This window comes from Marmota marmota, unplaced genomic scaffold (genome assembly GCF_001458135.2).
Source record: "Marmota marmota marmota unplaced genomic scaffold, marMar, whole genome shotgun sequence".
Classification (NCBI taxonomy): Eukaryota; Metazoa; Chordata; class Mammalia; order Rodentia; family Sciuridae; genus Marmota; species Marmota marmota.
The window spans coordinates 5772376-5784343 of record NW_026000026.1 but is presented as its reverse complement, the minus strand read 5'-3'; the positions used below and the strand labels follow the sequence as shown (position 1 = coordinate 5784343).

General features: G+C 56.8%; 1 protein-coding gene across 2 annotated transcripts in view; it reads left to right on the top strand.

Annotated features, from left to right (window-relative positions):
• The first annotated feature begins 7545 nt into the window (after positions 1-7545).
• The window catches only part of Sulf2 (sulfatase 2), a 48889-nt gene continuing 44466 nt past the window's right edge, over positions 7546-11968 (top strand). For both annotated transcript variants that reach the window (XM_048810822.1, XM_015479339.2), the window contains exon 1: positions 7546-7812. In XM_048810822.1, coding sequence (XP_048666779.1) covers positions 7578-7812 — 235 coding nt within the window. In that variant the 5' untranslated portion in view covers positions 7546-7577. The remainder of the gene's footprint in view (positions 7813-11968) is intronic.

The following is an 11968-nucleotide window of genomic DNA, read 5'->3' as shown; positions in this document are numbered from 1 at the left end:
CCCCGCCTGGAGCGCCGGGCCCTCCCTGTGGCCAGCCCCCAGATCACGGTGACTTGCAGCCCGGCCTCCCCGAGATCCTGTTCCTGCCGCCACTCACCGCAGGAAGCAGAGCGTGTGGCCACAGGTTAGCGGAGGAGGAGGCCCGCCGCCCACGCCTCTCCGAGCACATTCCTGCAGGACTTTCTATTTTTCAGTTCAGGAACACTTGGGGGAATCTCTTGGATTCTGGAAGCGACTTTGGCAGCACGTGAAAGAAACTGTAAGTGTAGCTGCTCACACAGCACAGAGCTGCCTCCTGATAACATGGAAGGTTGGGGCTGGCCGTGCAGCGTGGGCCTGGAGACTCCAAGGTTCTCAGAGACTCAGGCCCTCGCCTTTCTGCTCCTTCACCTTGGAATTTGGCTTCCATCTTCAAGGTCACCTTGTGCTTCAGAATGGCTTCTGGGGCTCCGGCTATCACAACTGCGTTCCCGGCCACAGACAGGAGGAAGCAGAAAGGCAATGAGGCTGGGCCTTTGTGTTCAAGGAGCCCCGGCCTCATCCCGTGCAGCGGCCACAGCTGACTTACCCAGCTGCGTGATCTCGCCAAGGAGCCCGGGCGCGCAGGCTGGGTTCAAGGCGGGTCTGACTGTGTTCTGCGAGAGGGTGGATAAATGTGGGGGAGCACTGGGGACGCGCAGGGCCCTGAAGCTACTTCTCCACACCTGCAGACCAGGGGACCTGGGGACGGGCCACTGACGGCTGTCACCAGGAGCCACAGGAGCCTCCTGAAAAGTAAGGGTGGGGCCAGTGGAGGAGGAGGGTGGCGGGTGTAACGGGCATCGACCGCACCGGAGGTGAAGAGCGAGGGCCGGCACCGCTGCAGCGCCTGGCGAGGTGCGTCCTGTCACTGGTGACCCCTGAGCCATGAGGAGCTGGTCACGGGCAAACCTGGGGAGGGACAGAAGTTCAAGAGTCCTGTGGCAGACACAGCCCTGCCGGGGATTTGGAGATGGGTGGCAGGACCTAGGGAGTGAAGGGAGAGTGGCAGGACGTGGGGACATCACGTGGCCCTGGCCGGCCTTGTGAGAGGGTCTGGATTTTCGTGCAGGGCTGATGGAAAGTCACCAAGATGCTCCAGTGGGCTGCTAACCCCAGGGTCCTGGTCACCCCTGGCCTGTCGTCCTCAGCCTGCCCCCTGCAGGGCCAGGCAGGTACTGCGGAGAGGGAAGGGGCCTGGCGGGGGGCCTGCTAAAGGAGGCCCTGGATGTCACCCAGTGTGGCCCGCAGAGACCTTGAGGTCTTCAAGCAAATCCAGAAAGCTGGATTGATGGGTTGGTTAAAAAAAAATCATCCCCAATTGGATTTTCAAGATATTTCCAGGCCGACTCAGATCTCGCAGGCAGGAGGGCGCAGGGGCTCAGCCGTGAACTCAGGCCCCGGGGAGCGCCGTCACGAGCAGGTTCCCAGCTGTGAACTGAGGACTTTGTCCGCGCCAAACAGCGAACGGAAACTCACGTCGCTTTTCCCAACCAGGATCCAGAAGACCCTATGAAGGGGACCCGTCGGTCGCCCGACTGCACATACGGGAACTGAGGCCCGGGAAGCAGAAACGTCACCCTCACCCTGCCTCCCCCGTCCAGAGCCCTTCCCTTCCTCCTGGGATGGCGACATGGAACATTCCAGAACTGCCCACAGCTTCACAGTCAAAGGAACCTCATAGGGTCCACTGCTGTTAGGACAGAGAGAGGAGCAGAGGCCACAGGTGTGCGCCTTTCCCACGTCATTCTTTGGGTACCAGATGCCGCCTCAGGATGACCCGAAGTCGGCCGAGGGGCCGTGTTCAGTCTAGACCTGGGGAGTGGGTGCCCCGCGGGTGTTCATCGGGACACTCTTAACATGCAAACCTGAGGGGTGAGTCGGGGACAGGCCCAGTGGGTGGTGTCACGTCCCACCCGCTCTGCTGCCCCGTGCCGGGTGGCCCTTGATGTCCTTCCCTCAGCCCCCAGCTTGGAACCCTGGGAGCAGGTCGAAGGTGGCAGGCACGTGACATGGGCACCAAAGCCGTTCCCGCGTCTGGGTCATCAAGAAACCGACCGCCTTTCCCCGAACGCAGCTGCTCCGGGCCAGGGGTAGACGGGCCCCGTCCAGCCTGCCCCTCCCACTTCCCGGAGACCGTGGACTTCGCCGACCGTGTTCAACAGGCCCCGGCAGGAGAGGGGCTCTGCCCCCGACCTCCGGGGAGGCCGAGCAGGAGGGGGAGCCGGCCCAGCTCCGGGTGCGGGCCCTCGGCTCCGGGTGCGAGTTCATGGCTCTGGGTCTGAGCCGTCGCAGGGGCCGAGGCTGAGCGCACCCCAGCCGGGCTGCTGGGTCCCGGCACCAGCCGAGCCAAAGGGACCGAGCCGCGGCCCAGGCAGGTTGTCCGGTCTCTTTCTTTTTTCCCCGAGAGGAGCCCGGGATAGAGATTTTATGGAAAACCCAGAGCGACATCTCCTCAGGCCCGTGAATCACCCGGGTCTTAAAGTCCTTTTCAAATCAGAAGGAAAAGGCGACTCGAGGCGGAAGGATGTGGTCGTGCAGAGCGTCCAGCCGTCATGGCGCACCGAGGCCGACCTGCCTCCCAGGGGGACGCTTTCCCTGAGGGAGGAGGGACCCGTGAAGCAAGGAGGCCGAGTGCCTTCCAAAGGCTCGAGGGGCCCAGGAAATGGCCTCGCTTGGAAAACAGGAGCCAGGACCGCATTCTTTCTTTTATTAGTCATCGATGGACCTTTACTTGTTTGTGGTCTGTACGGTGCTGAGAATGAGCCCAGGGCCTCACACGTGCCAGGCCAGCGCTCTACCCGGGGCCCAGCCCCGCCACTGATAAGACCTGACTGAGCACCTACGTGGGCAGGTCCAGCTGTGGCCTGGGACGGTGACCACGTGTGTAGCCACAGTGACCTGCAGAGAGGCCCTGGCCCAGCAGACCCTGGGGGTCACTCCGAGCCAGGTCATCTGTTCCCCAGGTAGGGGGAAGGCCACAGCAGGGTGCACTGTGAGGCCAGTGGTGGTCAGTTCTTCCCCCATGGTCTCCCGCTGCGTGTGGCCCACAGTCTGCCTTGAGCATCTTCAGATACTTCAAAGAAAGCCCCCCACTCCCCATGCCCACTCCCACCGGCAGCCTCCCATCTGCAGCCCGTGTGGCTCCCGGGAACATTTCTCTTCACGGCTCACACCGAGTGCCAAGAGCGACACAGAGTGAGGAGCGGGAGCGACTTCAGCTCCCTCCGAGAGCCTGCCGAGGAGGAGCTATTTGCAGAGACGTGGAGGCCATGAGGGATGGAGTCCAGGCCGAGAAGCAACAGGTGCAAAGGTCCTGCGTGCGGCAGGGGTGTGCCTGGTGCATGCAGGGAGCACAAGGTCAGCGTGGCCAGCTGGAGCAGAAGAGTGAGGGAGAGGGACCGGGGTGGTGGCGGGGAGATCAGGGTTCAGGGGCACCGCAGGCCAAAGGAACGGATTCGGCGTTCACTCGGGGCGAGATGAGCAGCCAGAATTGGAGCCGAGGATTCGGCGATGTGATAGAATGTGTCGGGATGAGCCCTCTGGTCACCAAGGAGAGGGCACAGCAAGGGAGACGAGGGCAGAGATGGAAGACTCACCAGGAGTCCACGGCAGCAGCCCAGGCAAGAGACGGCGGTGGCCAGGCAGGGCTCAGCATCCAGACCTGAGAAACTGGCTCCTGCTCCTTTCCCGCCACCCCAGTCTTCCTCCACCACTTTCCCAAGGAGGCCCCGCCACCGGACGCCGGTTGTTTACCTGTAGTTTCAAGAAAACAAACCTCCGCCTCGTCTCAGTGGTTATCCATCAAAACCGGCACCTCCCCTGCCACCGGGTTTGGGCCACAGGGGTCTGTCTCACGGGGAGCGCTCACACCGCTTCCAGCGCTCCAGGCCTCAAACGTGGGCAGACACGAACCCCTCCACCCAGCAGGGGGGGGAGGGGGGGGGGGTTCGGAATCTTGAAGGTCCCGGCACCTGCTCTGACCCAGGCCTTTAGAAAAGGGCTGCAGCCCTGAGGCCGGTGCCTGCGCAGCCCCTGTGAGCCCTGGGGCCCAACGCTGCGAGAGACGGGACTTAAACTCAGAGCAGCTGCCTAGCATTGCCTGGGACATCGGCCCTGCAGGACACAGGTCTGTGGGCAGGCCAGCAACACCGCTCTCGCCACCCGCCAGCTTACTGTACTGTGCATCAAAACTGTGGAACTTGCGCGTTAATTCCATGATCTCACAGCTACTTGGAATCGAAGGGGTTTTTTTAACATCACTTTAAAGAAAAATATTGAATCACGGCGTAGCTGGTACGCGGGGAGCCCCCCAAGCCGTCAGGAGCCGGTGGGCATTGAGCGTCCCCGGGAGACTGGCTTCTGGCAGTGTGTGGTCTGGGGCTGGATTTAAGTCCCACGGGTGGGGGAGGGGCCCCAGATCATCCGTCACAGAGAGAGGTGTCAGGGTGACCTCACCCCTGGCCCAGCGAGGAGGGAAGTCTCAGTCATGGAAAGAAGCCGGGTCTGTTTTTCTCTGCATGTCCCCAGGTTTGTGTTGGACAGAGTCCGTTTGGGCTGGCGGCCCGGCCTCGGTTGAAACATGAAGAACTGGCCTTTTTAGTTCTTGTGGCCACGTCTCCCAGGTCTCCCCGGCGCTGGCCATCCGCATGGGGGTCCAATCATGTTTGTGTGTTGCAGATGTGGCCTTGGAGGGCCTGGTGGCTGTGGCACTTTGAGTAAAGCAGATGATGTCCCTGGGCGAGGCCCAGCATGGGGCACTTCTGAGGTGCAGATACCAGGGTCGCTCGGGCACTGGCTCGGGCAGGGGGAGTGTGGGGAAGGGGCACTTCAGGGGCCACCCGCCGGGCGCGAAGGGGACGGAGCCAGTGGACCAGGCTTCCGAGTCCATTAAAATAAGCAAGGGGCCCACCGCGTGGGGGCCTCCACCAGGGCTGCACCCAGTGCCACCTCCCTGGGGGCCTTCAGGGGGGCCTCCCCAGCGTCTCCGCAGGAGGGTCTGGTGGGTGGTGGGACCATCTTCTGTCCCCGTGTGGTCTCCGGGGGGTGAGAGGCTGGGCGCCCACTGCCAGCCGCTCCATCCTTTTTCCTGAGGTTGTGAACCAGGTGCACAAAATCCGTGCACCCAAGAAATATTCACCGAGTAGCTACTGAGCTCCCAGCAAGCTCCAGCTGGGGGCCAGAGCTGTGGAATAGGCGATGACCCTGGCACTGATGTTCTAGCTCTTTCCAGGCAACAAATAAGGCGAACAGATTAATACGTGAAAGTAGGGTGCTTGACTGTAAGGAAAGAACGTCTGTCTTGGGGCCACAGGTCCTCCCAGGAGATCCCAAGGGGCCCCAGCTGTGACTGACGGGCACTAGGATTTCTGCCAGAAGTGAAGTCCCCCCCACCCCGAGGGGCAGGAGGAGTGGCTTCACCAGGCTCCTGTAACCGGCTGGTGCTGCTCAGCACAAGCAAATGAAGCCTCCCGGCTGGGGTAGGGCAGAGCCCTGGGCCTCGCCAGCCTCAGCCCCACTTCAGGCTGCTGAGTAGCACCAGGCGCTAAGGCGGCTCTCGTGGAACCCACTCCTCCAGCCCCTGCAGGCGGAGGCTCCACACCTAGAGCAGACCCTATAATTGCCCACCAGTCAGAGCTGGAGGGCACCAATAGTTTGAGACCTGAATGATGGGCTTGGCCAACTGAAGCCGAGTCTTGGAAAGAGAACCCTGAACAGAGGTGACAGCCAGTGCAAAGATCCTGGGGCAGGATCGAGCCTGCAGCACTTAAGAAATGTCCAGGTGGCCAATGTAGGCGAACCAAGGTGAACAAGAGGGGGGTCAGAGAAAGAGGAAGGCAGGTGGGGTCACGAGGGGTCTTCCAGGCCACAGGAAGGGATCTGGGCCATCTGAGTGCAGTGGCAAACCGAGTGGCAGGCCGAGCTCTGGAGAGCAGCGGTATTATCTGTTGGCCTGGGGGAGGCCTGGCTCTGTTCCTCCCCCATCTGGCAGAGAGATGGGGCAAAGAGGTCTAAATCTCCTCCCACTCAAGCCCTGAGGGAGGCCCCACACCTGTTGTCCCATCTCTAAGAAGGTGCTGGGTTCACGCTCTCCCTAGGGCCGGAGGCTCCAAGCCAGATAGACCCTGCTGGCTCCAACGCTGTCCTGAGGAGTGGCCGGCACTTAGAGCAGCAACGTTCACTGTCCCCAGCCCCCAGGGCCCCAAGTCCAAAACGAACCTGTGAGCAGGGCCGGGCCTCCAGGCTCGGGGGCGGGGGTGGGGGGGTGGGGATGGGGGGTCCTCCCCCGTCAGAGCCTGCCCAGTGTCTGTGACTTCAGCTTCTGTCTCCTACGTGGACACCTGGGTTGCACTTGGCACCCGCCTGGGGGAGCCACATCGCTCTCCTCCGGGTCTAGGACTTTTTCCAAATGAGATCACATAGATTCCAGGAGTTAGGTTTGACCTGGTCCTTTGGGGGGCCACCGTTCAACCCACCATAGACCCTAAGAGCTACAAGGAAAGGGGAGAACCCACGGGTGGCCATAGGAGGGAGAAAGGGGATTTGTGCAGACTGTTCCCTCCAGGTCTGCTCAGTGGGTGTAGCCATAGGGTCCCCTCATCATGCAGCTGTTGAGCACCTGCTGTGTGCCCCGACAGTGGCTGTGCTGGGGACCCAGCCATGGGCAGAGCAATGGCTTTTGCCCACATTCATCCCCTTCCTTCCTGAGTACCTAACTCTGCTTCCAGCCTCGTGGAGATTCAGGAGTAGGCACGGGGGCATCCACTGCCCGGGGTATGTGACAGGTCCTGGCAACACGTGCTCTGGATGAGCGCTCAGAGGACAGAAGGCTGCGTGGGCAGGAGGCTCCAGAGGAGGTGTAGCCGGACAGATGGGTTAGATCTGGGCAGAGAAGGAGGGTGAGTTCCAAGTGGACCAAGGAGGAGTCAGCGCCACTACTGCTGAGCATTTTGGCGGAGACATACTCAGGGAGTTTGGCCAAGGGTTGGCAGGACGGGATTTCAATAAGTGTGAACGATTCTTGGGGAAATTCCAAGCCAAGCAAAATACCATCTTTCCCCTGTTTACATGGTGGTTGCTTTCAAAAAAATAGAGTCAGTATAGATCAATACCCTGAAAAACAACCACCAAAAAAAAAGCTCATATGTAAAACATTGCGATTCTGAGATCTTTAAAACAGGTTTCCACTTAGCCCGACGTGAACGTCTGGTAGGTGTGGGGGCCGGAGACTTTGGTGCGCTTGTTCATTTGCAGTCCTGGGGTGAACCCCGGGCCTTGCACAGGCGAGCAAGCTCCACCACTGAGCTACACCCCCCAACTTTTTATTTTGAGGCAGGGTCTTGCTAAGCTGCCCACGCTGGCGGGGCACCTGGGGTCCTCCTGCCTCAGCCTCCAGAGTAGCTGGGATCACAGGTGCGCCCCGCGCCCAGCTGGACCCAGGATATTTCCCGACTGGGCCGGACCATGCCCCCTGCCCCTGTGGATTCCCTGTGGTGCCCTTCGAGCATGGGGCGGGGTGGCCGGCCCCCAGAGGTCTCTCTGTGCCCTTTGCAGGCTCCATGCAGGTGATGAACAAGACCCGGCGCCTCATGGAGCAGGGCGGCGCGCACTTCGTCAACGCCTTCGTGACGACGCCCATGTGCTGCCCGTCGCGCTCCTCCATCCTCACGGGCAAGTACGTGCACAACCACAACACCTACACCAACAACGAGAACTGCTCCTCGCCCTCCTGGCAGGCGCAGCACGAGGGCCGCACCTTCGCCGTGTACCTCAACAGCACGGGCTACCGGACAGGTGAGCGCGGGCACGGAGGTCCGTCCCGGGGGTCCATCCCGGGTCGCACACCCGACCGCTTTCCTTCCATTTCAAAGTTGTGCCTTTATTTCTGTGTGTAGAAATCAGAAACGTGCAGACTTGTCAGTAGTAGGGATAAAGGGACCTTTTCAAAAAAGTTGAGTTCTTAAAAAAAAACCCGGCTGCGGACAGAGCTCAGTTGGTAGAGTGGTCACCTCGCATGCACAAGGCCCTGGGGTCGGGAAAAAAAAATCCGTTTAAAATATTGTATTCCGGGGAGACCACAGAGTCCCAGGCAAAAGTTTGTTTTCTGCTATTTAAAGCCATGGGGTGGGGGGACAGTTTGACATGGGCGAGATTTGAAGAGATATAGGATCTGGGGTTCTGTGTGGGGGCGACCCGGATGGCTCAGGTTACCCTGGTGCTGGGCCTTTCATCCACAGCTACCCAGGGAGGGCCCCCCTTTCAGCAGGGCAGAGTGCCCCGGGCCACCACCAGGATCCTGTTTATCTTGCTGGAGGGACTGTGAGTTCCAGAGGCGCCTCTGCTGGGCCAGCTGCCGAGATAGGGGTGTTCTTAAGCACAGCCTCTCACTCCAGCCCCGTTGCAAAATCCTCCAAACTCAATTAATTTCGCTTGCTTTAAAAAATAAATAAATACGCCCCACCATGGGCCAAGGGCCAAGGCAGCTGTGAAACCAGATGTTGTGGCCCAAATGTTGCAACCGGGGAGAGCTGCATCCAAGTGGCTAGAGGTTGGTTTGGGTGGGAGGGACGGGAGGGAAGGACAGCCTGAGGTGGGGCAGCGTCTTCTGATCCACAGTGTGGGCTGTCGGGCAGTGGAGCCGCCAGGAAGCTGGGGTCGTTTCCTGCACACTCAGCCAGCCACCAGAATCACCTAGAAAGTGGGGCCAGCTGCAAACCAGGAAGGCCCGCTCCCTCCTCAGCCGTGCATCATGGGTGCCGGTGTGTGAGCATGACCCCTTTGGTTTCTGGGTCTCTGCAGAAGGCTGTGCATGGCCAAGGTCACCTGAGCTACCCCTTCAGATAATGAGGGGCCTGGCCTTGCTGGTGGAGGCAGGTAGGTGGGCTACCGCAGGGCCTCAGGCCCTTACGAAAGGAGGCATCTGCCACTCAGGTCCAGAAATCATAGCTATTTCTGTGCAGAGTCACTGAACTGCAAATATTTTACATTGAATTTTTAGCTAAAATCTCCTGATTTAAAAAAAAAAAAAAATGTTGGCAAAACTCAGTGTTTTAAAAATGCATGCTGTGAGCCAAGGAAAACGGGGACAGGTGTGGCCCACGGCCCCCTTTCATGACCCCTGGCTGCACAAGGCGTGTGAGACTGTTAGCTTTGTGGATGCCAAAAGAACAGTAAAGACCCTAAAAGTGTTCTCTGAGCCCCTCACGTGCAGACCAGGACGGCTGCAGCCCAGAAAGGGATTTGTCCAGAGTTACAACGTGAGGTGCTTGTGCTGCGATCAGGATGGAGACCGGGGCGTGGTGCAGACGCGGGATCTGGCCCATTGAAAGGAAGCTCGCTTTTCTCGTGGCATTTGGGGGCTGATGCCAGGGGGAGCTAAAGGCTAGGGGTCAAAATCACCCAGGTGACCCAAGAAAAGGAGCGACCTCCGGAATAAACATTCTTCAAAGCTGATGCTGCAAACTTCATCCTTGAACTTACACAAATCACCAAGAATCTGCCTCCCAGAGGACTGACTTGGCCCAGCTGTACTTTGTGGGTACCTGTGTGGTCCTGGGAATGGGACCCAGGGGCGCTCTACCACTGAGCCTCACCCCTGGCCCTTTTTATTTTTTTATTTTGAAACAGGGTATCTCACTAAGTTGCTGCGCCTGGTCTTGAACTTGTCATCCTCTGCCTCAGCCTCCCAAGTCTCTGGGATTACAGGTGTGCGCCCCTGCACCTGGCTACCCAGCTCTACCTAATTATTATATCCTCAGTGAAGACAGGAACATGTCAAATATGAATAATAGCCACCCCCATGGAACAATCGGAATTTTCAATGGCAGTGTTACAGAGTATTCATTTTATTTAGAATGTCCCCGTGTATGGGGGCAATTCTATAGATGTTAGAACTCAGAACCTGAAAACGCCTGTTCACTTTGAACGGGTGTGCTCCTGATTACTAATAAGCAAGAGCTTCCTGTATATTTTTCCTCTTTACCCTGGCACTAAGAAGCTCAGATTTGAGTTTTATGTTGCTGTTTAAGGTAAAAACATTTTAATTGTATGATACTAAGTTACACTGTCGATTGAGAAAATGACAAGAACAAATTGTAACGAATTCAGAATCCCTTCAATGTGATTCATGGTACACATTTAGTTATATAGTAAGATTTTAATCCCCAAGGACAGAAGGTCAATTGTCCCTGCAGGGTCTTGATCCATATTAAACTGTACATCTCTGCAGGTGCCTCGGGATTGATTGAGTAGGATTTAAGATGATATCTCAATTTAAAATCCTTGCTGCTCTGGTGGACCCAGCTTGGTCTATAGGTCCAAGACTCAGATTCCTTCTTTCCCATTGGTGAGAAGCCAGTCACATGGGCACATGTGGCTGCAAAGGCATCTGGGAAACAGTCCTCACTCTGGGTGGGCATTTGCCCCGCTGAAACTTCATTTACTTTGAGAGAAAAATGAAATGGATACTGAGGGAAAATGAAGCCTGAACCATAGTAATGTTGTTGATGGAGCTTTATTTTATTTGCTTATTTATATGTGGTGCTGGGAATCGAACCCAGGGCCTCACACGTACGAGACAAGTGCTCTATCACTGAGCCACAACTGCAGCCCCTAGGTGTTTTATTTTAAGAAATGAAACAACAAAACTTTGAAAATAACTTTGTTATATCTTATAATACAGAGGCTGGGCTCTAATTATAACTAATGGGATTTTTTTGGGGGGGGGGAGGGTTGTACTGGGGATTGTACTCAGGGGCACTTGACCACTGAGCCACATCCCCAGCCCTTTTTTGTATTTTATCTAGAGACGGGGTCTCACTGAGTTTCTTAGTGCCTCACCGTTGCTGAGGCTGGCTTTGAACACCCAATCCTCCTGCCTCAGCCTCCCAAGCTACTGGGATGACAGGCATGCACTATGGTGCCCAGCCTTATTTTTTATTTTGGGAAAGGGCGCTAAGTTGCTTAGGACCTTGGTAACTTCCTGTGGCTGGTCTCAAACTTATGATCCTCCTGCCTCAGCCTCCTCAGTTGCTGGGATTGCGGGTGTGCACCACCACACCCTGGGATGGTTGTTTAAGGAAATGAGTTGGTGAAGTGTCTATTGGGAGGAGTGTAATTAGTCCAACAAATTTAAATGGTAGCACAGTGACATCCTTTACTCCGCCTTCCGTTTTCACAGTGGATTCAAAGAAGGTCACCTTTGCCAGAGTGTTTGAGGGTCTGATCCATCTTTCTGGGGCTTCTCTTAATCCTTTGACATTTGAATTTTCCCCAGTGGAGAGCTTATTACCTCATCACCCCTCTCAATAGTCTCCTCTTCACTTATCTCCCAGGCCAGATTATTATTTGTCAGTGGATTTACTTGTGTTTCAAGCTGTCCTCCGGCATCACTTTAATTAATTTCACAAAACCCTGCATCTTTTAAAAGATGAGCAATTTCATCTTGCAATCATCTTGCTTCATGTTTCCCGTGTTTGCAGTAGAGATTGACACGGGATGAAGTGAGGGTTGCTAAGTTTAAGCAGGATAAATATCAATTTGTTAATGGATCTTTCTGGATGTGGCTTCCTGTAACTTCAGTGACTTGAATCTTGGAAGGATAAATGACATCCTCCGGTTTTACAGAATGTATGTAGTCACCCCTCATCACATTTCATCAGGTGACCACCTGCTGCCCTGACTGTTCTCACGAGTAGGTCCTCAAATCGAGGTCCTGCAGGATTCTCAGGGTGTGGATACCTCCCTGTTCTTTGCAGAGTGGTTGAGAGCAGGCATTTGGCTCCGGTTCAGGTCTGAACTCTGCCACTTCGGGCTCTATAAACTTGGATGCGTTATTTAGCTTCCACGTCTTGGTTACCTCAATCACAGATGATGTTACTTGGCTCAGAAGGTTTTGTGAATTCTTAAGACAGTGACTGGCATGTGGTAAGCACTTGAGAAGTGTCGTGGT